Source organism: Gobio gobio (assembly GCF_949357685.1).
Source record: "Gobio gobio genome assembly, chromosome: 9".
Lineage (NCBI taxonomy): Eukaryota > Metazoa > Chordata > Actinopteri > Cypriniformes > Gobionidae > Gobio > Gobio gobio.
Genome location: NC_137115.1, coordinates 57821319 through 57848312, shown reverse-complemented (window position 1 = coordinate 57848312; position 26994 = coordinate 57821319). Strand labels below are relative to the sequence as shown.

Below are 26994 nucleotides of genomic sequence, written 5' to 3'. Positions count from 1 at the left end.
TTACATTTTGAATATATATGTTGCGGTATTTCTGCAAATATATCTCTATAATCCGTACTGTAGCATTTTCTGAAGCTGTTTTATAAAATATGATAAATCACATATAGCCTAATATTAATATAATTAACCATGCATTAATTATGCCATCAAAAATACGTACATTATTGATTTGCATTATTGCTGTATGACTGTATAATGTGCATGTATGTGTTGTTTGCGAAGCTGTTATATCATATAAATCCTAATATTAATATAATTAACCATGCATTAATTATGCCATCAAAAAATTCATTTTATAGTCTTACATTATTGCTGTGTGAATGTATAACGTGCATTTATGTGTTGATTGTGAAGCTGTTATAACTCATATATAGCCTAATATTAATATAATTAACCATGCATTAATTATGCCATCAAAAATACTTACATTATTGTTTTGCATTATTGCTGTATGAATATATAACGTGCATTTATGCGTTGATTGTGAAGCTGTTGTATCATATAAATCCTAATATTAATATAATTAATCATAATAGTATTCATGCATCAAAATATTGCACGTATTCATGTCGGGTGTTTTGTAGCTTCACATGTTTTTTTTTAAAAGAGATTGATCATTAATAATAAAATCACGGATTCGCTCTCATTCACGAGCCTCCAGCGTGACGTCACGCGACGAGCAGCCAATCGCGGCGCGCTCTTCTCTATAAAGCGCGCGCCCGCCGGCTCCTCTGCACTTCAGCCCATGATTGAGTCTGGATACACTGATTGAGCAGAAGAGGAATAATCATCCGGTCGCTCTGTGTGAGTCTAAAGCTTCTTCTGGCTTGTGTTATTCAGTGCTGTGTGTGTTTTTTTATTTTTTTATTTAGATCTAAACATAAACTTTATTTCTTTATGTATGCATGATTTATTCCTTTATTCAGAAAGGGTTTCAGATGTAAATATGAATTGCACTGCATGCATGAGTTTATTATTTATTATCGGCACTTGTTGAATGATGACGTGTGTGAGTGAGTGAGTGTGTGAGTGAGTGTGTGAGTGAGTGTGTGAGTGTGTGTGTGTGTGTGTGTGTGTGTGTAAGTGTGTGTGAGTGTGTGTGTGTGTGTGTGTGTGTGTGTGTGTGTGTGCGTCTCTGACCTTGAGACGTTTCTCTCCATGTGCAGTTTATCATTAATGGATTTTGCGAAATGCAAATAACCAAACAATGTTCAGCAGTTAATCTGCACAGATATATCAGAAGTAGAGTTCAGGTGCTCAACCCTTCATGACCACAGGTGTGTAAGTCCAGCTCTAGGCCTGCAGACACTTCACACACACCAGTGAGAGAATGGGCCGCTCTCAGGAGTGTGTGTGTGTGTGTGTGTGTGTGTGTGTGTGTTCGCTTCTACACACACCAGTGAGAGAATGGGCCGCTTTCAGGAGTGTGTGTGTGTGTGTGTGTGTGTGTTCGCTTCTACACACACCAGTGAGAGAATGGGCCGCTCTCAGGAGTGTGTGTGTGTGTGTGTTCGCTTCTACACACACCAGTGAGAGAATGGGCCGCTTTCAGGAGTGTGTGTGTGTGTGTGTGTGTTCGCTTCTACACACACCAGTGAGAGAATGGGCCGCTCTCAGGAGTGTGTGTGTGTGTGTGTTCGCTTCTACACACACCAGTGAGAGAATGAACCTGTGCAATAAGGCCAAATATTATACTAAATATTTCCACGCTCAACTGTTAGTGGGATTATGACAAAGTGGAAGCCATTGGGAACAACAGCAACTCAGCCACAAAGAGCGGGGTCAGCACATGCTGAGGGTCACAGAGCGGGGTCAGCGCATGCTGAGGGTCACAGAGCGGGGTCAGCGCATCCTGAGGGTCACAGAGCGGGGTCAGCGCATGCTGAGGGTCACAGAGCGGGGTCAGCGCATGCTGAGGGTCACAGAGCGGGGTCAGCACATGCTCAGGGTCACAGAGCGGGGTCAGCACATGCTGAGGGTCACAGAGCGGGGTCAGCGCATGCTGAGGGTCACAGAGCGGGGTCAGCGCATGCTGAGGGTCACAGAGCGGGGTCAGCGCATGCTGAGGGTCACAGAGCGGGGTCAGCGCATGCTGAGGGTCACAGAGCGGGGTCAGCGCATGCTGAGGGTCACAGAGCGGGGTCAGCACATGCTCAGGGTCACAGAGCGGGGTCAGCGCATGCTGAGGGTCACAGAGCGGGGTCAGCGCATGCTGAGGGTCACAGAGCGGGGTCAGCACATGCTGAGGGTCACAGAGCGGGGTCAGCACATGCTGAGGGTCACAGAGCGGGGTCAGCGCATGCAAGAGCTCCAGACCTCCAAACTTCTGTGTCCTTCAGATGAGCTCAAGAACAGTGTGTAGAGCTTCATGGAATGGGTTTCCATGGCCGAGCAGCTCATCCAAGCCTTACATCACCAAGTGCAATGCAAAGCGTGGGATGCAGTGGGGTAAAGCGCGCTGCCACTGGACTCTAGAGCAGTGGAGACGTGTTCTCTGAGTGACCAATCACGCTTCTCTGTCTGACAATCCCATGGACGAGTCTGGGTTTGGCGGTTGCCAGGAGAACGGTTCTTGCCTGACTGCATTGTGCCAAGTTTGGTGGAGGGGGGATTATGTTTCAGGAGTTAGTTCCACCAAGACAATTTCATGCTCCCGACTTTGTGGGCCCAGTTTGGGGACGGCCCCTTCCTGTCCCAGCATGACTGCTCCAGTGCTCAAAGCGTCTCCATAAAGACATGATGAGGAGTTTGGTGGAGGAACTGGAGTCCTGACCTCAACACCTTTGGGATGAATTAGAGCGGAGACTGAGAGCCAGGCCTTCTCAAATCACAAATGAAGAATCCCCATAAACACACTCCTAAACCTTGAGGAAAGAAGAGCTACCATTTTGATATCTCTGTCTCTCTCTCTCTTGTTTTGCGCAGGTAACCGATTCTCCGAAGACAGCGATGCCTCTAACGGTTCTCCCCGTGTTGGGCCCGATCTCGGTGTCCGAGAGCCTGGTGGCCATCATCACCATATGTGTGGTGTATCTGCTCATGCGCCTCATGCGTGTGAAGATCCCCGAGGGCCTGCAGAAGCTCCCGGGGCCCAAGCCTCTCCCGATCATCGGGAACGTGCTGGAGGTGGGAAGCAACCCACACCTGAGCCTGACCGCCATGAGCAAGTGCTACGGCCCCGTCTTCCAGATCCAGATCGGCACGCGGCCCGTGGTGGTGCTGAGCGGGAACGAGGTGATCCGGCAGGCGCTCCTGAAGCAGGGCGAGGAGTTCTCCGGCCGGCCCGATCTCTACAGCACCAGGTACATCAGCGGCGGGAAGAGCCTGGCCTTCAGCACGGATCAGGTGGGGGTGTGGCGCGCCCGCAGGAAACTGGCCCTGAGCGCGCTGAGGACGTTCTCCACACTCCAGGCGGAGAGCGGCGGGTATTCCTGCGCTCTGGAGGAGCACATCAGCAAAGAGGGCCTGTACCTGATCGACCGCCTGCACGCCGTCATGAGGTCCGACGGGAGCTTCGACCCGTTCCGGCACATCGTGGTGTCCGTGGCCAATGTGATCTGCGGGATCTGCTTCGGCCGGCGCTACAGCCACGACGACGACGAGCTGGTGGGTCTGGTCAACATGAGCGACGAGTTCGGGAAGATCGTGGGAAGCGGGAACCCTGCGGACTTCATCCCCATCCTGAGGATCCTGCCCAGCGCCTCCATGAAGAAGTTCCTGGCCATCAACGCTCGCTTCAGCAGCTTCATGCAGAAGATCGTCAAGGACCACTACGATACCTTCGACAAGGTGCGCTTCACACACACGCTTCACACACACGCTTCACACACACGCTTCACACACACGCTTCATACACACGCTTCAGTCATGCTTCACACGCATGCTTCACACACACACGCTTCACACACACGCTTCAGCAGAATTAGTGACGCAAACGCTTCACACACACGCTTTACACATGCTTCACACACGCTTCATACACACGCTTCAGTCATGCTTCACACGCATGCTTCACACACACATGCTTCACACACACGCTTCAGCAGAATTAGTGACGCAAACGCTTCACACACACACGCTTTACACATGCTTCACACACGCTTCACACACACGCTTCACACACACTTCACACATGCTTCACACACACACGCTTCACACACGCTTCACACACACGGTTCATACACACGCTTCACACACGCTTCAGCAGAATTAGTGACGCAAGCGCTTCACACACACGCTTCACGCACACGCTTCACACACACACTTCACACACACACTTCACACACGCTTCACGCTTCACACACACGCTTCACACACACGCTTCACACGCGCTTCACACACACGCTTCAGCAGAATTAGTGACACACACGCTTAACACACACGCTTCACACACGCGCTTCACACACACGCTTCACACGCGCTTCACACACACGCTTCAGCAGAATTAGTGACACACACGCTTAACACACACGCTTCACACACGCGCTTCACACACGCTTCGCGCTTCACACACACGCTTCTCACACGCACTTCACACACACGCTTCACACACACGCTTCAGCAGAATTAGTGACACACACGCTTAACACACACGCTTCAGACACGCGCTTCACACACGCGCTACACACGCACTTTACACACGCGCTTCACACACGCACTTCACACACGCTTCGCGCTTCACACACGCTTCACACACACGCTTCACACGCGCTTCACACACACGCTTCACACACACGCTTCAGCAGAATTAGTGACACACACGCTTAACACACATGCTTCAGACACGCGCTTCACACACGCGCTTCACACACACGCTTCACACACGCTTCACACACACGCTTCACACACACGCTTCACACACACGCTTCAGCAGAATTAGTGACACACATGCTTCACACACACGCTTCACACACACGCTTCCCACATGCTTCACACACACGCTTCACACACACGCTTCACACACGCTTCACACACACGCTTCAGCAGAATTAGTGACACACATGCTTCACACACACGCTTCACACACACGCTTCCCACATGCTTCACACACACGCTTCACACACACGCTTCACACACGCTTCACACACACGCTTCACACACACGCTTCACACACGCTTCACACACGCGCTTCACACACGCGCTTCACACACACGCTTCACACACGCTTCACACACACGCTTCACACACACGCTTCACACACACGCTTCAGCAGAATTAGTGACACACATGCTTCACACACACGCTTCACACACACGCTTCCCACATGCTTCACACACACGCTTCACACACACGCTTCACACACGCTTCACACACGCGCTTCTCACACACGCTTCACACACACGCTTCAGCAGAATTAGTGACGCAAACGCTTCACACATGCTTCACACACATGCATCACACACGCTTCACACACACGCATCACACACGCTTCACACATGCGCTTCACACACACACGCTTCACACATACGCTTCACACACACACGCTTCACACACACGCGCTTCACACACGCGCTTCACACACACGCTTCACACACGCTTCACACACACACACACACACGCTTCATACACAAGCTTCACACACACTCTTCTGCAGAACTGGTGACACAAACGCAGATGTTTATTCGGCTGTGTGTGTTTCTGTGTTTCAGGACAACATCCGTGACATCACCGACTCGCTGATCGACCACTGCGAGGACCGCAAGCTAGACGAGAACTCAAACGTCCAGGTGTCGGACGAGAAGATCGTGGGCATCGTCAATGACCTCTTCGGAGCCGGTGAGTGCTGGAGAAGCGGAGGGTCAGGGATGCAGATATTAGGGCTCTCATGATCCGATATCAGCTCTAAGAACACCAGCATTTGACTAAAACACACCAGAAGCACATACAGCTGTAGAGTTACAGTCACACTCACACACACACACTCACGCATGCAGCCACACACACACACACACACACACATGTTTGTTTTTGTGAAATGTGAGGACATTCCATAGGCGTAATGGTTTTTATACCGTACAAACCGTATTTTCTATCCCCTTACACTGACCCTAAACCTACCCATCACACACACACACACACACACACACACACACACACACACACACACACACACACACACACACACACACACACACACACACACACACACTGCCCCTGCCCCTAAACCTAGCCCTCACAGGAGACTGTGCAGTTCACTTTCTGTGAAAAAAAACTTGTTCTGTGTGATTTATAAGCATTTTGAAAAGTGAGGACATGGGGAACGTCCTCATATTTCACCCTCTTTTTGTAATACCTGTGTCGTACCCATGTCATTATACACATTTGTGTCCTGATATTTCACAAAAACATGCCCACACACACACACACACTCTCACGCATGCAGCCACACACACACACTCACACACACACACACACACACACACACTCACACACATGCGCACACACACACACACACACACACACACACACACACACACACACACACACACACACTGTAAATGTTAAAATAGTGGCTCACTTTTGTGTTTCCCTCCAAGTTTTTGTAATCAGGCTCTTAGAAATTATATAATTTGGCTTTAGATTTATTGGACAATATATCAGTTATCGGCTTTCAAATACAGTGAGGAAAATAAGCATTTACACACCTGCTATTTGGCAAGTTCTCCCACTTAGAAATCATGGAGGGTCTGAAATTGTCATCGTAGGGTCATGTCCACTGTGAGAGACATAATCAAAAAAAAAATCCAGAAATCACAATGTATGATTTTTTTAACTATTTATTTGTATTATCCAGCTGCAAATAAGTATTTGAACACCTGAGAAAATCACTGTTAATATTTGGTACAGTAGCCTTTGTTTGGTCAAAGGTTTCCTGTAGTTTTTCAGCAGGTTTGCACTGCAGGAGGGACCCACTCCTCCACACAGATCTTCTCTAGATCAGGTTTCTGGCCTGAGTTTGAGCTCCTCCACAGATTCTCTATTGGGTTTAGGTCTGGAGACTGGCTAGGCCACGCCAGAACCTTGATCTGCTTCTTACAGAGCCACTGCTGGTTCTCCTGGCTGTGCTTCGGCTCATTGACCCAGCCTCGACCCATCCTCAATGCTCTAACTGAGGGAAGGAGGTTGTTCCCCTAAATCTCATCCTCTCCTTAATACAGTGCAGTCGCCCTTTCCCATGTGCAGAACCCCCACAGCATGATGCTGCCACCCCCATGCTTCACAGTAGAGATGGTGTTTTTGGGATGGTGTTCATCATTCTTCTTCCTCCAAACACGTTTAGTGGAATTATGACCAAAAAGTTCTATTTTGGTCTGATCTGACCACATGACTTTCTCCCATGACTCCTCTGGATCATCCAAATGGTCATTGGGAAACTTAAGCCGGGCCTGGACATGTGCTGGTTTAAGCAGGGGAACCTGCCGTGCCATGCATGATTTCAAACCATGACCATGTCTTAGGGCGTTTTCACACCTACCTTGTTTGGTCCGGATTTTCGGACTTTTCAGTTTGGTCCGAATCAAAATTACAGGTGTGAAACCTCCCCCGTACCACGGGCCGGACCAAACAGACGAAATTCGGTCCGACGAAAAGAGGTCGTCTCGGTCCGGATCAAACTGAACAAAGGTTCGGTTCGTTTCTAGTGTGAAAGCATTTTATGTATGGTTCGGACTTTCAGACCATTTACAGGAAGTTCCTGTTTATGTTTAAATATTATAACGTTATTTTTAAATTCAATCTAGGCTACATTGATTATGAAAAGTGAAAATATGCGCAATATGTCACTAGACAGAAAGTCAGAAATAAATTTAAACCGAATTTTGTATGATTTTGCTTAGAAAGCATTTCTTTAATGGGAATTTCGTTTTGTATAAATTGTATCTTAATTTTAATCAGATAATTGCCTGGATTTAATAAATAAGTAGCAAATAGTCTATAGCAGACAATAATGGCGGGAGCGATCACATGCTTTACACATGAACTGGAGCGTCTTAAATAAACCCAAACTCATCAGGCTACTTGCCTCACAAACATGAGAAATATGTGTATATAAAGCTTGAAATGTCCACTTTTAAACGTAACGAATAAAAAAAAATAGTCAAGCAATGCGAATGTTCAATAGTGGCAAAGACGATATGCGTCCGTTCATTCACTCTTGTCAAAGACGCTGACGTCAGACGCACGTCCGTTTACAAACCAATCAATGTCCAGATGTCGCCCACATAGATGATGACGAGTGGACGTAAGTGCGTCATGTAAAGTTCTTTAGTGCGCACACATAATTGCAATGAGAAACCAAACCAAAACTAACCGAATATATAAAAAGTATCAAAACATGAACTTCGGTTCGGACCTTGGTGCGGACTTTCAGGTGTGAAAACGCCCTTAGTGTATGACCAACAGTAACCTTGGAAACGGTGGTCCAGCTCTTTTCAGGTCATTGAGCAGCTCCTCCTGTAGTTCTGGGCTGATTTCTCTCCTTTCTTAGGATCATTGAGACCCCGCGAGGTGAGATCTTGCCCCAGTCCGAGGGAGATTGACAGTCATGTTTAGCTTCTTCCATTTTCTAATGATTGCTCCAACAGTGGACCTTTTTCACCAAGCTGCTTGGCAATTTCCCCGTAGCCCTTTCCAGCCTTGTGGAGGTGGACAATTGTGTCTCTAGTGTCTTTGGACAGCTCTTTGGTCTTGGCCATGTTAGTAGTTGGACTCTTACTGATTGTATGGGGTGGACAGGTGTCTTTATGCAGCTAACCACCTCAAACAGGTGCATCTAATTTAGGATAATAAATGGAGTGGAGGTGGACATTTTAAAGGCAGACTAACAGGTGTTTGAGGGTCAGAATTCTAGCTGATAGACAGGTGTTCAAATACTTATTTGTGTGTGTTTATCGGCAGGCTTCGACACCATCAGCACGGCTCTGTCCTGGGCTGTGGTGTATCTGGTGGCGTATCCGGAGATCCAGGAGCGGCTGCAGAGAGAACTGAGTGAGTGTGTGTGTTCAGATGTGCTCAGAGAACTGAGTGTGTGTGTTCAGCTGTGTTTAGAGCTAGCGCTGCTGCGGTCGCCGCTAATGCGTTAATCTTTCAGGTGAGAAGGTGGGACTGGAGCGAACGCCTCGCCTGTCCGACAGAACCGAGCTGCCGCTCCTCGAGGCCTTCATCCTGGAGATCTTCCGCCATTCCTCCTTCCTGCCCTTCACCATCCCTCACTGGTGAGTGGAGCGCCATCACGAGTGTGTGAAGGTGTGTGTGTGTGTGAGAGAGCTAACGGTGTGTGTGTGTGTTTCAGCACATCTAAAGACACGTCGCTCAACGGATTCTTCATTCCCAAAGACACGTGTGTGTTCGTGAACCAGTGGCAGGTCAACCACGACCCGTGAGTTCATCATGTGACCGCTCACTAAACACATTTCATTTATATTCCTGTTAAATAAATGTTCTTGTTTGTAAAGCAGGGTAATAAACGTTTAGAGAAAAACATGTAAACGTGAAAAAATATAATATTTAAAGATAATAATTAGGCTAAATAGATAAAAAAAAAATAGTAAATTAAAATTAAAATTTGATTAAAATAAGCAAATGGATTCAAATATATTAATTATATTAAATAAATTAAAAAAAGTTTGGAGAAAAACATGTAAAAATGAATAATACAATTATTTAAATAAATAATAAGTAAATAAAAATGAGATTTAAATAAGCAAATAAATGATAAAAATACATTTAACTGTACATTTTATATATACACATTTTATTTTGTGTAACTTAATAAATACTAAACATTTTCCTAATAATATTTTAAACTGGTATGGAATATATAATCTAATAATTTTATTAAAATAAGCAAACAATAAAAATAGACTAAAATATATTAAATAAATAATATTAAATAAATATAAAAATATAAAATATGAATTAAAATATTAAAATATTTATAATATAGTAAAAAAAATTAAATAAGCAAAAATAAAAATTTGATTAAAATAAGCAAACAATAAAAATAGATAAAATAAATAATATTAAATCCATTTAAAAATGTATTCAATTAATGAATTTATTTCTATTAATATAAATAGTAAAACATTTTTTAAATAAGTAAATAATAAAAATACATGTAAATACATTTTAAATATATTTTTAATTAATTTATTATTTATTATTATTAATGTTTGTAAGTGTTTGGGGTTTAAAACTGGGTTGCCATAAAAGTTTAGTGTAAAAATAATATTTAAAGATATAAAAAGATAAGCTTTAAATAAGATTTTAAAAAATAGTAAATCAAATTTGATTAAAAAAAGCAAACAATAAAAATGTATTAAAATAGATCAAATAAATGTATAAATGAAGTAAATCAAATTACATTTTTAAAAGTTTAGAGTGTTAAAATTAATAAAAAATATTAAAATATATAGTAAATAAAATGTTATTTAAATAAGCAAACAATAAAAATGCATATCTAATTTTAAATATCTAATTTTATTTTATGTAACTTAATAAATACTAAAAATGTTCCTAATAATATTTTAAACTGGTATAGAATTTAATAAACCCATTCATGAATACCATAGTAAATGTTTTTGGGTTGTAAAAATGTCAAAATAAATAATACAAATATAATATTTAAAGATGTAAAAATAATAATTAAATAAAAAAAATGTAAATAAATAAGCAAACAATAAAAATGGATTCAAATAAATAAATAGAAATCATTACATTTTTTAAAGTTTAGAGTGTGAAAATGAATACAAAATATTAAAATAAATTGTAAATAAAACAATAAAAATACATTTTACATATACTAATTTTAAATATATAAAATTTATTTTATGTAACTTAAGAAAATATTTAGTATCTATTAATAATATTTTATAAGCAAACAATAAAAATGGATTCAAATAGATAAATTAAATCAAATTAAATAAATGTAAAAATTAATTCAAATGAATTATTTAAAAAAAAAGAAGCAAATAATAAAAATACATGTAAATTAATAAATAAAAAAAAATACAGTTAACAGTAAACTGCTGTATTTAAATTTGATATAACTATAATAAACCCATTCATGAATACCATAGCAAATGTGTAAAATACCATGGCAATGTTTTTGGGTTGTAAACATAATAAAAATATAATATTTAAAGATGTAAAAATAATAATTAAATACAAAAATAGTAAATAAAAATAAGCAAACAATACAAATAGATCAAATAGATAAAATAAATTTATAAATTAATTAAATCATAGTACATTTTTTAAAAGTTTAGAGAGTGTGAAAATGAATAAAAAATATTAAAATAAATTGTAAATAAAAAAATTATTTAAATAAGCAAACAATAAAAACACATTTTACATATACTAATTTTAAATATATAAAAAATTTATTTTATGTAACTTAATACTTAATAAACATGTAAAAATGTCAAAATAAATAATAAAAATATAATATTTAAAGATATAAAAAATAATAATTAAATACAAAAATAGTAAATAAAAATAAGCAAACAATACAAATACATTTTACATATACTAATTTTAAATATATAAAAATTTATTTGATGCAACTTAATACTTAATAAACATGTAAAAATGTCAAAATAAATACTAAAAATATAATATTTAAAGATATAAAAAAAAATAATTAAATACAAAAATAGTAAATAAAAATAAGCAAACAATACAAATACATTTTACATATACTAATTTTAAATATATAAAAATTTATTTTATGTAACTTAATACTTAATAAACATGTAAAAATGTCAAAATAAATACTAAAAATATAATATTTAAAGATATAAAAAATAATAATTAAATATAAAAATAAGCAAACAATACAAATATATTTTACATATACTAATTTTAAATATATAAAAATTTATTTGATGTAACTTAATACTTAATAAACATGTAAAAATGTCAAAATAAATACTAAAAATATAATATTTAAAGATATAAAAAATAATAATTAAATACAAAAATAGTAAATAAAAATAAGCAAACAATACAAATACATTTTACATATAATAATTTTAAATATATTAACATTTATTTTATGTAACTTAATACTTAATAAACATGTAAAAATGTCAAAATAAATAATAAAAATATAATATTTAAAGATATAAAAAGTAATAATTAAATACAAAAATAGTAAATAAAAATAAGCAAACAATACAAATACATTTTACATATACTAATTTTAAATATATAAAAATTTATTTTATGTAACTTAATACTTAATAAACATGTAAAAAAGTCAAAATTAATACTAAAAATATAATATTTAAAGATATAAAAAATAATAATTAAATACAAAAATAGTAAATAAAAATAAGCAAACAATACAAATACATTTTACATATACTAATTTTAAATATATAAAAATTTATTTTATGTAACTTAATACTTAATAAACATGTAAAAATGTCAAAATAAATACTAAAAATATAATATTTAAAGATATAAAAAATAATAATTAAATATAAAAATAAGCAAACAATACAAATATATTTTACATATACTAATTTTAAATATATAAAAATGTATTTTATGTAACTTAATACTTAATAAACATGTAAAAATGTCAAAATAAATAATAAAAATATAATATTTAAAGATATAAAAAATAATAATTAAATACAAAAATAGTAAATAAAAATAAGCAAACAATACAAATACATTTTACATATACTAATTTTAAATATATAAAAATTTATTTTATGTAACTTAATACTTAATAAACATGTAAAAATGTCAAAATAAATACTAAAAATATAATATTTAAAGATATAAAAAATAATAATTAAATATAAAAATAAGCAAACAATACAAATTTATTTTACATATACTAATTTTAAATATATAAAAATTTATTTTATGTAACTTAATACTTAATAAACATGTAAAAATGTCAAAATAAATAATAAAAATATAATATTTAAAGATATAAAAACTAATAATTAAATACAAAAATAGTAAATAAGCAAACAATAAAAATAGATCAAATAAACAATAATAATGAATTAAAATGAGTGCGCCTGTCCTCAGGGAACTGTGGAAGGACCCGTCCTCCTTCGACCCGGACCGCTTCCTCAGCGCCGACGGGACGGAGCTCCACAAGATGGAGGGCGAGAAGGTGCTGGTGTTCGGCCTGGGGAAGCGGCGCTGCATCGGCGAGTCCATCGGGCGGGCGGAGGTCTTCCTGTTCCTGGCCATCCTGCTGCAGAGGTTAAAGTTCAGCGGGATGCCCGGAGAGAGCCTGGATATGACCCCGGAGTACGGCCTGACCATGAAGCACAAGCGCTGTCTCCTGCGGGTCTCCGGCCGGCCCGGTTACACCTCGTGATCCGGCCCGAGTCCGGCTCGAGTCTGGCCCGAGTCCGGCTCAAGTCTGGCCCGAGTCCGGCTCAAGTCCGGCTCGAGTCTGGCCCGAGTCTGGCCCAAGTCTGGCCCGAGTCCGTCTTGAGTCCAGCCCGAGTCTGGCCCGAGTCCGTCTTGAGTCCGGCTCGAGTCTGGCCCGAGTCCGTCTTGAGTCCGGCCCGAGTCTGGCCCGAGTCCGTCTTGAGTCCGGCTCGTGTCTGGCCCGAGTCCGTCTTGAGTCCGGCTCGAGTCCGGCTCAATGCCAAATATCCGAAAGATGTCCGTGATGGAACCCGAGTGTGTATCACCTTTCAGAACTCAAGCTGGTGCTGCCGATAACATATCTCTGCTTCCAAACAGCCCAGATAAGAGCCTGAGCGTCTCACTGAAGCTATGTCTCATTACATCCCATAATGTGATCTGTGAATATGTGCCTGATCGTAGGTTTGTACAGATTGTATTTATCAAGCACACATGATCAACCCTTCCTCTGATGCTCCTCTAATGAAGGAAATGAAGTGCAAACGTGCGCTCATATCAACTCCAGCACTGTTTTTGCATAGCATATTTATGATCGCCAAATCAATAATAAAACTTTGATAATGTCTGTGTTTAACCCTTCGTCGGGGGGGCTTTGGGCTCTCCAGGCAACAAAATGTAATTTTTTTTCTTAGAACAAATGTAATTGTACTCTGTTTATTAATGTTTTTACTCAACATCTGTGCAGTTTTTGGAGTATTTATAATCATTTTTAAATTTATATAAATACATTTTGACACCAAATGTAAAATTCACTTTATAAGACTCAAATTCCTAACTTTCATTCGTGGGGATAACATCTGACATGGTTTAGTGTGAGATTTATGCCCATCTTTTGTAAAAATTCAGTTTTAAAATAAAAGACTTTTACCAGTAAATGTCTGCAGAACTCTTTTCATTTATCAGGTGGATTCATATCTAAATGTAATCACAATTAAAATGAATTAATTTTGTCAGAACAAACATGAACAGTTCTATTACATATAGAGTAACAAATACACAACATCAACATCAAAATAAAATGAACTGAACAGCAGAATGATCATTTTGAATTATAGATGTTTTATGCATTATTGGAAGTGTGCCGCTTTGTGTGTGTGTGTGTGTGTGAGCATGATCATTTTGAATTATGGATGTTTTTTGTATTGTTGGAAGTGTACCGCTTCATGTGTGTGTGTGTGTGTGTGTGTGTGTGTGAGCATGATCATTTTGCATTATGGATGTTTTTTGTATTGTTGGAAGTGTGCCGCTTCATGTGTGTGTGTGTGTGTGTGTGTGTGTGTGTGTGTGAGCATGATCATTTTGCATTATGGATGTTTTTTTTATTGTTGGAAGTGTGCCGCTTCATGTGTGTGTGTGTGTGTGTGTGTGTGTGTGTGTGTGTGTGTGTGAGCATGATCATTTTGCATTATGGATGTTTTTTTTATTGTTGGAAGTGTGCCGCTTCATGTGTGTGTGTGTGTGTGTCTGTGTGTGTGTGAGCATGATCATTTTGCATTATGGATGTTTTATTTATTGTTGGAAGTGTGCCGCTTCATGTGTGTGTGTGTGTGTCTGTGTGTGTGTGAGCATGATCATTTTGCATTATGGATGTTTTTTGTATTGTTGGAAGTGTGCCGCTTCATGTGTGTGTGTGTGTGTGTGTGTGTGTGTGTGTGTGTGTGTGTGTGAGCATGATCATTTTGCATTATGGATGTTTTTTTTATTGTTGGAAGTGTGCCGCTTCGTGTGTGTGTGTGTGTGTGTGTGTGTGTGTGTGTGTGTGTGTGTGTGTGTGTGTGTGTGTTCTGTGTTGTTTCTGTTCTTGAGGATGAATTTTGTCCATTTTCTAAGACCCTGAGTGTGACTTTTTTTGTCACATGGACATAAAAACAGAAATCAACCCAATTCATATTTTTATTTGTAGATCTAGAGAGTGTTGACAACCGTACAAAGTCTCATTCAATTTGGACTAAGGAAAAAAAGAATTTTTTTTTTTTTGAGGAAACGTCCTTTCGGTCAGAAAAAACCCTGAAGACCAAAAAGGGGTCGAGTCCAAACCTGAGTGAGTTTCAGATGTTTCAGAGAAATAAAGAGAAGACATTCTTTCAAATATCATGTTCTGAGATCAGCAGAAACTCATTCAGGCTCTTTTTGGGTGAACTGTCCCTTTAAGGGTCACACACACTGCGTTAAATATGCAGAGATAATTGAGTATTTAAACAATCAAGACTGATTGGAATCAGACGCCGCCATTACATGCAAGATCATCATGGACTTATCATGGTAGAACAAACTAAAAGTATTAGCACTACACACACACACACACACGCACACGCACACACACACACACACACACGCACGCACGCACGCACGCACACACCACACGCACGCACGCACGCACGCACACACGCACACACCACACACACCACACACACACACAGACAGTAGTTTTCAACGAACACAAACTACTTCAACGCTGGAACTGGGTAAGCGACTGGTTGTTTGATTTTAGGATGATTTATCAGTCGTTAGAGATTGAGAGTTAAAGGCACAGTGTGTAATTCCTCAACTCAGAGGCGTGTCTTGACTCTTGAGTGGGCGGAGCTTTTATTCTGCCGCGAGCGCTTCCACTTCTTCCGTTCATGCGTGTGTGTGTGTGTGTGTGTGTGTTTGATCCTCTCACACACATGTGAGTGTGTTAAAGTGATGTTGTAATGTTGTCTTTCAGATGCAGAACTCTTTTCATTTATCAGGTGGATTCATATCTAAATGTAATCACAATTAAAATGAATTAATTTTGTCAGAACAAACATGAACAGTTCTATTACATATAGAGTAACAAATACACAACATCAACATCAAAATAAAATGAACTGAACAGCAGAATGATCATTTTGAATTATAGATGTTTTATGCATTATTGGAAGTGTGCCGCTTTGTGTGTGTGTGTGTGATTGTGATGATTATCTTGTAACGGGATTCAGATTTTTCTGTTATCAGTTTTTTAATTATTCTACTAAATTGTCAACATTTTTAAGTAGAATATTTTATTTAGTATTTTACAAGAAAGACACTTTACAATATATATAAATAGTAATAAGAATTATACCAAAAGTAATTTATACATTCTACAGTTTATGGGTTATTATATGAAATTGGGCCTATATATATTCTACAAGTGTGCCATCAACAGCAAAGTTGGTGTTATTTATATTAGATCAGATCGGGTTCAAAAATTTGACAGCAACACGCTTGACAGTATCATGCATGACAGCAACACACATGACAGCAACACACATGACAGCAACACACATGACAGCAACACGCATGACAGCAACACGCATGACAGCAACACGCATGACTGCAACACGCATGACAGCAACACACATGACAGCAACACACATGACAGCAACACACATGACAGCAACACACATGACAGCAACACACATGACAGCAACACACATGACAGCAACACACATGACAGCAACACACATGACAGCAACACGCATGACAGCAACACGCATGACAGCAACACACATGACAGCAACACACATGACAGCAACACGCATGACAGCAACACGCATGACAGCAACACGCATGACAGCAACACGCATGACTGCAACACGCATGACAGCAACACACATGACAGCAACACACATGACAGCAACACACATGACAGCAACACACATGACAGCAACACGTATGACAGCAACACACATGACAGCAACACACATGACAGCAACACGCATGACAGCAACACGCATGACAGCAACACACATGACAGCAAAACGCATGACAGCAACACGCATGACTGCAACACGCATGACAGCAACACACATGACAGCAACACACATGACAGCAACACACATGACAGCAACACACATGACAGCAACACACATGACAGCAACACGCATGACAGCAACACGCATGACTGCAACACGCATGACAGCAACACGCATGACTGCAACACGCATGACAGCAACACGCATGACTGCAACACACATGACAGCAACACACATGACAGCAACACACATGACAGCAACACACATGACAGCAACACGCATGAATGCAACACGCATGACAGCAACACACATGACAGGAACACACATGACAGGAACACACATGACAGCAACACACATGACAGCAACACACATGACAGCAACACACATGACAGCAACACGCATGACAGCAACACGCATGACTCCAACACGCATGACTGCAACACGCATGACAGCAACACACATGACAGCAACCTGCATGACAGCAACACACATGACCAGCACACATGACAGCAACACGCATGACAGCAACACGCATGACTGCAACACGCATGACAGCAACACACATGACAGCAACCTGCATGACAGCAACACACATGACAGCAACACACATGACAGCAACATGCATGACTGCAACACGCATGACAGCAACACGCATGACAGCAACACACATGACAGAAACAGAAACACGCATGACAGTAAAACACATGACAGCAGCTCGTATGACAAAAACATGCATGACAGAAACATGCATGACAGTAGGTTTATGTCATGCATCACGCATGACAGCAACACGCATGACAGCAACACACATGACAGCAACATGTATGACAGCAACACGCATGACAGCAACACACATGACAGCAACACACATGACTGCAACACGCATGACAGCAACACGCATGACAGCAACACACATGACAGAAACAGAAACACGCATGACAGTAAAACACATGACAGCAGCTCGTATGACAAAAACATGCATGACAGAAACATGCCTGACAGTAGGTTTATGTCATGCATCACGCATGACAGCAACACGCATGACAGGAACACACATGACAGCAACATGTATGACAGCAACACGCATGACAGCAACACACATGACAGCAACATGCATGACAGGAACACACATGACAGCAACATGTATGACAGCAACACGCATGACAGCAACACACATGACAGCAACATGCATGACAGTATCACGCATAACAGTATCACACATGACAGTATCACGCATGACAGCAGCACGCATGACAGCAACACGCATGACAGCAACATGCATGACAGCAACACGCATGACAGCAACACACATGACAGAAACAGAAACACGCATGACAGAAACACGCATGACAGTAAAACACATGACAGCAGCTCGCATGACAAAAACATGCATGACAGCAACCCGCATGAAAGCAACACACATGACAGCAACACGCATGACAGCAACACGCATGACAGCAACACACATGACAGAAACAGAAACACGCATGACAGAAACACGCATGACAGTAAAACACATAACAGCAGCTCGCATGACAAAAACATGCATGACAGCAACACGCATGACAGCAGCACGCATGACAGCAACACGCATGACAGCAGCACGCATGACAGCAACACGCATGACAGCAACACGCATGACAGCAACACGCATGACAGCAACATGCATGACAGCAACACACATGACAGCAACACGCATGACAGCAGCACGCATACAGCAACACGCATGACAGCAGCACGCATGACAGCAACACGCATGACAGCAACACGCATGACAGCAACACGCATGACAGCAACATGCATGACAGCAACACACATGACAGCAACACGCATGACAGCAACACGCGTGTCACGCGTGTCAGTATCACACATGACAGAATCACGCATGACAGCAACACGCATGACAGCAACACGCATGACAGCAACACGCATGACAGTAACACGCATGACAAAAAACGCATGACAGCAGCACAGACAGAAATACAAAAACAAACTACCAAATGACTAATTCTGCGGATTTTAATGCATACTGTTAATGCGATGACATCCTGGAACTGTGGTCTCCACTTTCCAGATATCCGCGCACAGACTCCGAGTGTCGCTGGGGAGCGAGCGGGAAAACACGTTAGCGGAATCGGTGGATCTTTAGCGGAGGGAAAACAGAACACTTTTAGCGTCCATAGACTGTGAGAGGAGCAGCTCAGCTGATGAGGGCAGAGGGGCAGTGGCTCTGGCCATCGGGACACCGACCCCCCCGCCACTGAGCACGGCCCTGTCTAACACTGATCTAGTGGATATTTGAATCCTAAAATCGTACATGTTGTGCCTTTAAACACAATATCTGCACTTTTTCTCTGAACAACAGAGAATTATTTTTAATATTGGTATTGTTTTTATTTCTGTTTTATTTATCAATATTGTTAAATTAATTATTATTGAGTTTGCCATGAATATAGCCGTTAAATGATACATGAATGAATGAATTAAATGATTACAGGTATTATACATTCTCCCTCCTTGGCATTGGACATCTGAAGGTTCATGAGAGGGGAAATGGCCTTCATCATCATCATCATCATCATCCTGGTCTGGCATGTGTAGTGGAACATGTGAAGTTCCTGTGACAGACGCATGAATCATGTGACCAGAACATAGAACACAGCATGTGTTCTTCCTCAGGTGTGTGTCTTGTGATGGTCACCGTTTATACCTCACGTCATTCCAAACCTTTATGGCACGCTTCCCTCTGTGGAACGCCAGCGAATCTTTGTCCTTTTATATTCCACAGAAGAAAGAACGTCATTCTTTTCTTTTCTATTCTACACAACAACAACAACCGCATGACAGAAACATGCATGAAAGAAACACGCATGACAGTATCACGCATGACAGTAGGTTTATGTTATGCGTCACGCATGACAGTATCACGCATTACAGTAAGAGCAACACGCAACATACATGACAGCAACATGCATGACAGTAACACGCATGACAGTAGGTTTATGTTATGCGTCACGCATGACAGCAACACGCGTGACACCAACACACATGGAAGTAACATGCATGAAAGCCGCACGCATGACAGCAGCACACATGACAACATGACAGAAACATACATGACAGTAAGAGCAACACGCAACACACATGACAGCACATGCATGACCACAACATGCATGACAGTAACACACAAAACAATAACACGCATGACAGAAACACACATGACAATAACACGCATGACATCAACAGGCTTGACAGTAAAATACATGACAGAAACACGAATGACATCAACACGCATGACAGTAACAGAAACACGCAACACACATGACAGCAGCATGCATGACAGCAACATGCATGATAGAAACACGTATGACAGCAGCACACATGACAGCAACACGCAGACAGCAGCACGCATGACAGAAACATGCATGATAGAAACACGCATGACTGTAACACGCATGACAGCAGCACACAATACAGCAACATGCATGATAGAAACACACATGACAGCAACACGCATGACAGCAACATGCATGAATGCAACCCGCATGACAGCAACACGCATGACAGAGACAGAAACATGCATGACAGCAGCACGCATGACAGCAACATGCATGATAGAAACACACATGACAGCAACACGCATGACAGCAACATGCATGAATGCATCCTGCATGACAGCAACATGCATGAATGCAACCTGCATAACAGCAACACGCATGACAGCAACACGCATGACAGAAACAGAAACACGCATGACAGCAACACGCATGACAGAAACAGACACACGCATGACAGTAACACACATGACAGCAGCACGCATGACAAAAAACACGCATGACAGAAACACGCATGACAGTAACACGCATGACAGTAGGTTTATGTCATGTGTCACGCATGACAGCAACACGCGTGACAGCAACACACATGGAAGTAACATGCATGACAGTAACACGGATGACAGCAACATGCAGGAAAGCCGCACGCATGACAGCAGCACACATGACAACATGACAGAAACATGCATGACAGTAAGAGCAACACACAACACACATGACAGCACATGCATGACAGCAACATGCATGACAGTAACACACAAAACAATAACACGCAAGATAGAAACACACATGACAGTAACACGCATGACATCAACATGCTTGACAGTAAAACACGACAGAAACACACATGACAGTAACACGCATGACATCAACACGCATGACAGTAATAGAAACACGCAACACACATGACAGCAACACGCATGACAGCAGCATGCATGACAGAAACATGCATGATAGAAACACGCATGACAGCAGCATGCAAGATAGAAAAACGCATGACAGTAACATGCAGGACTGCAACCCGCATGACTGCAACCCGCATGATAGCAACACGCATGACAGCAACACGCATGACAGAAACACGCATGACCGCGTCACACATGACAGCAACACGCATGACAGCAACACGCATGACAGAAACAGGAGCACGCATGACAGCGTCACACATGGCAGCAACACAGGTGACAGAAACACGCATGAAAGCAACACGCATGACAGAAACAGAAACACGCATGACAGCAACACGCATGACAGCAACAAGCGTGACAGAAACACGCATGGCAGCAACACGCATGAAATAAACAGGAACACGCATGACAGCATCACGCATGGCAGCAACACGCGTGACAGAAACACACATGACAGCAACACGCATGACAGCAACACGCGTGACAGAAACACAAATAACAGAAACACGCATGACAGCAGCACGCATGACATAAACACGCATGACAGTAGGTTTATGTCATGTGTCACGCATGACAGTCTCACGCACGACAGCAACACGCGTTACAGCAACATGCATGATAGAAACACGCATGACAGCAGCACGCATGACAGTAACACGCATGACAGCAACATGCATGATAGAAACACGCATGACAGCTGCACGCATGAAAGTAACACTTATGACAGCAACATGCATGATAGAAACACGCATAACAGCAGCACGCATGACAGTAACACGCATGACAGCAACATGCATGATAGAAACACGCATGACAACAGCACGCATAACAGCAACATGCATGACAGCAACACGCATGACAGCAACACTCATGACAGCAACACTCATGACAGCAGCACGCATGACAGCAACACGCATGACAGCAACACGCATGACAGCAACATGCATGACAGCAACACGCATGACAGCAACATGCATGACAGCAACATGCATGATAGAAACACGCATGACAGCAACACGTATGACAGCAACACGCATGACAGCAACACGCATGACAGCAGCACGCATGACAGCAACATGCATGATAGAAACACTCATGACAGCAGCACGCATGACAGTAACACGTATGACAGCAACATCCATGATAGAAACACGCATGACAGCAGCAAGAATGACAATTAACACGCATGACAGCAACATGCATGATAGATACACACATGACAGTAACACGCATGACAGCAGCATGCATGACTGCAACCCGCATGACAGCAACACGCATTACAGCAACACGCATGACAGAAACAGAAACATGCATGACAGCAACACGCATGACAGCAACACGCGTGACAGAAACACGCATGACAGCAACACGCATGACAGCAACACGCATGACAGCAGCACGCATGACAGCAACATGCATGATAGGAACACGCATGACAGCAACATGCATGATAGAAACACGCATGACAGCAACACGTATGACAGCAACACGCGTGACAGAAACACACATGACAGCAACACGCATGACAGCAACACACGTGACAGAAACACAAATAACAGAAACACGCATGACAGCAGCACGAATGACATAAACACACATGAGAGTAGGTTTATGTCATGTGTCACGCATGACAGTCTCATGCACGACAGCAACACGCGTTACAGCAACACACGTGACAGCAACACGCATGACAGTAACACGCATGACATCAAAACACTTGACAGTAACACACATTACAATAACACGCATGTCAGCAACACGAATAACAGCAGCACGCATGACAGCAACACGCATGACAGCAGCACGCATGACAGCAACACGCATGACAGCAACACACATGACAGCAGCACGCATGACAGCAACACGCATGACAGCAACACACATGACAGCAGCACGCATGACAGCAACACACATGACAGCAACACGCATGACAGCAGCACGCATGACAGCAGCACACATGACAGCATCACACATGACAGCAACACGCATGACAGCAACACGCATGACAGCAGCATGCATGACAGCAACATGCATGATAGAAACACACATGACAGCAGCACGCATGACAGCAGCACGCATGACAGTAACACGCATGACAGCAACATGCATGATAGAAACACGCATGACAGCAGCACGCATGACAGTAACACGCATGACAGCAACATGCATGATAGAAACACGCATGACAGCTGCACGCATGACAGTAACACGCATGACAGCAACATGCATGATAGAAACACGCATAACAGCAGCACGCATGACAGTAACACGCATGACAACAACGTGCATGATAGAAACACGCATGACAGCAGCACGCATAACAGCAGCATGCATGACAGCAACATGCATGACAGCAACACTCATGACAGCAACACTCATGACAGCAGCACGCATGACAGCAACACGCATGACAGCAACACGCATGACAGCAACACGCATGACAGCAACACGCATGACAGCAACATGCATGACAGCAACATGCATGATAGAAACACGCATGACAGCAGCACCCATGACAGCAGCACGCATGACAGCAACATGCATGATAGGAACACCCATGACAGCAACATGCATGATAGAAACACACATGACAGCAACACGTATGACAGCAACACGCATGACAGCAACACGCATGACAGCAGCACGCATGACAGCAACATGCATGATAGGAACACCCATGACAGCAACATGCATGATAGAAACATGCATGACAGCAACACGTATGACAGCAACACGCATGACAGCAACACGCATGACAGCAGCACGCATGACAGCAACATGCATGATAGAAACACTCATGACAGCAGCACACATGACAGCAGCACGCATGACAGTAACACGTATGACAGCAACATCCATGATAGAAACACGCATGAGAGCAGCAAGAATGACAGTAACACGCATGACAGCAACATGCATGATAGATACACACATGACAGTAACACGCATGACAGCAGCATGCATGACTGCAACCCGCATGACAGCAACACGCATTAAAGCAACACGCATGACAGAAACAGAAACATGCATGACAGCAACACGCATGACAGCAACACGCATGACAGCAACACGCGTGACAGAAACACGCATGACAGCAACACGCATGACAGCAACACGCATGACAGCAGCACGCATGACAGCAACATGCATGATAGGAACACGCATGACAGCAACATGCATGATAGAAACACGCATGACAGAAACATGTATGACAGCAACACGCATGACAGCAACACGCATAACAGCAACACGCATGACAACAGCACGCATGACAGCAACATGCATGATAGAAACACTCATGACAGCAGCACGCATGACAGCAGCACGCATGACAGTAACACGTATGACAGCAACATCCATGATAGAAACACGCATGACAGCAGCAAGAATGACAGTAACACGCATGACAGCAACATGCATGATAGATACACACATGACAGAAACACGCATGACAGCAGCACGCATGACATCAACACGCATTACAGCAGCACGCATGACACCAGCACGCATGACAGCAACATGCATGATAGAAACACGCATGACAGTAACACGCATGACAGCAGCATGCATGACTGCAACCCGCATGACAGCAACATGCATGACAGAAACAGAAACATGCATGACAGCAACACGCATGACAGCAACACGCGTGACAGAAACACGCATGACAGCAACACGCATGACAGCAACACGCATGACAGCAGCACGCATGACAGCAACATGCATGATAGGAACACGCATGACAGCAACATGCATGATAGAAACACGCATGACAGCAACACGTATGACAGCAACACGCGTGACAGAAACACACATGACAGCAACACGCATGACAGCAACACACGTGACAGAAACACAAATAACAGAAACACGCATGACAGCAGCACGAATGACATAAACACACATGAGAGTAGGTTTATGTCATGTGTCACGCATGACAGTCTCACGCACGACAGCAACACGCGTTACAGCAACACACGTGACAGCAACACGCATGACAGTAACACGCATGACATCAAAACACTTGACAGTAACACACATTACAATAACACGCATGTCAGCAACACGAATAACAGCAGCACGCATGACAGCAACACGCATGACAGCAGCACGCATGACAGCAACACGCATGACAGCAACACACATGACAGCAGCACGCATGACAGCAACACGCATGACAGCAACACACATGACAGCAGCACTCATGACAGCAACACACATGACAGCAACACGCATGACAGCAGCACGCATGACAGCAGCACACATGACAGCATCACACATGACAGCAACACGCATGACAGCAACACGCATGACAGCAGCATGCATGACAGCAACATGCATGATAGAAACACACATGACAGCAGCACGCATGACAGCAGCACGCATGACAGTAACACGCATGACAGCAACATGCATGATAGAAACACGCATGACAGCAGCACGCATGACAGTAACACGCATGACAGCAACATGCATGATAGAAACACGCATGACAGCTGCACGCATGACAGTAACACGCATGACAGCAACATGCATGATAGAAACACGCATAACAGCAGCACGCATGACAGTAACACGCATGACAACAACGTGCATGATAGAAACACGCATGACAGCAGCACGCATAACAGCAGCATGCATGACAGCAACATGCATGACAGCAACACTCATGACAGCAACACTCATGACAGCAGCACGCATGACAGCAACACGCATGACAGCAACACGCATGACAGCAACACGCATGACAGCAACATGCATGACAGCAACAAGCATGACAGCAACACGCATGACAGCAACACGCATGACAGCAACATGCATGACAGCAACATGCATGATAGAAACACGCATGACAGCAGCACCCATGACAGCAGCACGCATGACAGCAACATGCATGATAGGAACACCCATGACAGCAACATGCATGATAGAAACACACATGACAGCAGCACGTATGACAGCAACACGCATGACAGCAACACGCATGACAGCAGCACGCATGACAGCAACATGCATGATAGGAACACCCATGACAGCAACATGCATGATAGAAACACGCATGACAGCAACACGTATGACAGCAACACGCATGACAGCAACACGCATGACAGCAGCACGCATGACAGCAACATGCATGATAGAAACACTCATGACAGCAGCACACATGACAGCAGCACGCATGACAGTAACACGTATGACAGCAACATCCATGATAGAAACACGCATGAGAGCAGCAAGAATGACAGTAACACGCATGAAAGAAACATGCATGATAGATACACACATGACAGTAACACGCATGACAGCAGCATGCATGACTGCAACCCGCATGACAGCAACACGCATTAAAGCAACACGCATGACAGAAACAGAAACATGCATGACAGCAACACGCATGACAGCAACACGCGTGACAGAAACACGCATGACAGCAACACGCATGACAGCAACACGCATGACAGCAGCACGCATGACAGCAACATGCATGATAGGAACACGCATGACAGCAACATGCATGATAGAAACACGCATGACAGAAACATGTATGACAGCAACACGCATGACAGCAACACGCATGACAGCAACACG

The 26994-nt window shown here is 42.5% G+C and overlaps 1 protein-coding gene across 1 annotated transcript in view; it reads left to right on the top strand.

The window, feature by feature from the left end:
* Positions 1-14280, top strand: part of LOC307131457 (cytochrome P450 1A1-like) — a 174793-nt gene extending 160513 nt beyond the window's left edge. Inside the window, 6 exon segments of the mRNA XM_079825118.1 lie at positions 2926-3789; positions 5649-5775; positions 8896-8985; positions 9089-9212; positions 9290-9376; positions 13048-14280. Coding sequence (XP_079681244.1) covers positions 2926-3789; positions 5649-5775; positions 8896-8985; positions 9089-9212; positions 9290-9376; positions 13048-13345 — 1590 coding nt within the window. The 3' untranslated portion in view covers positions 13346-14280.
* The last annotated feature ends 12714 nt before the right edge of the window (positions 14281-26994 follow it).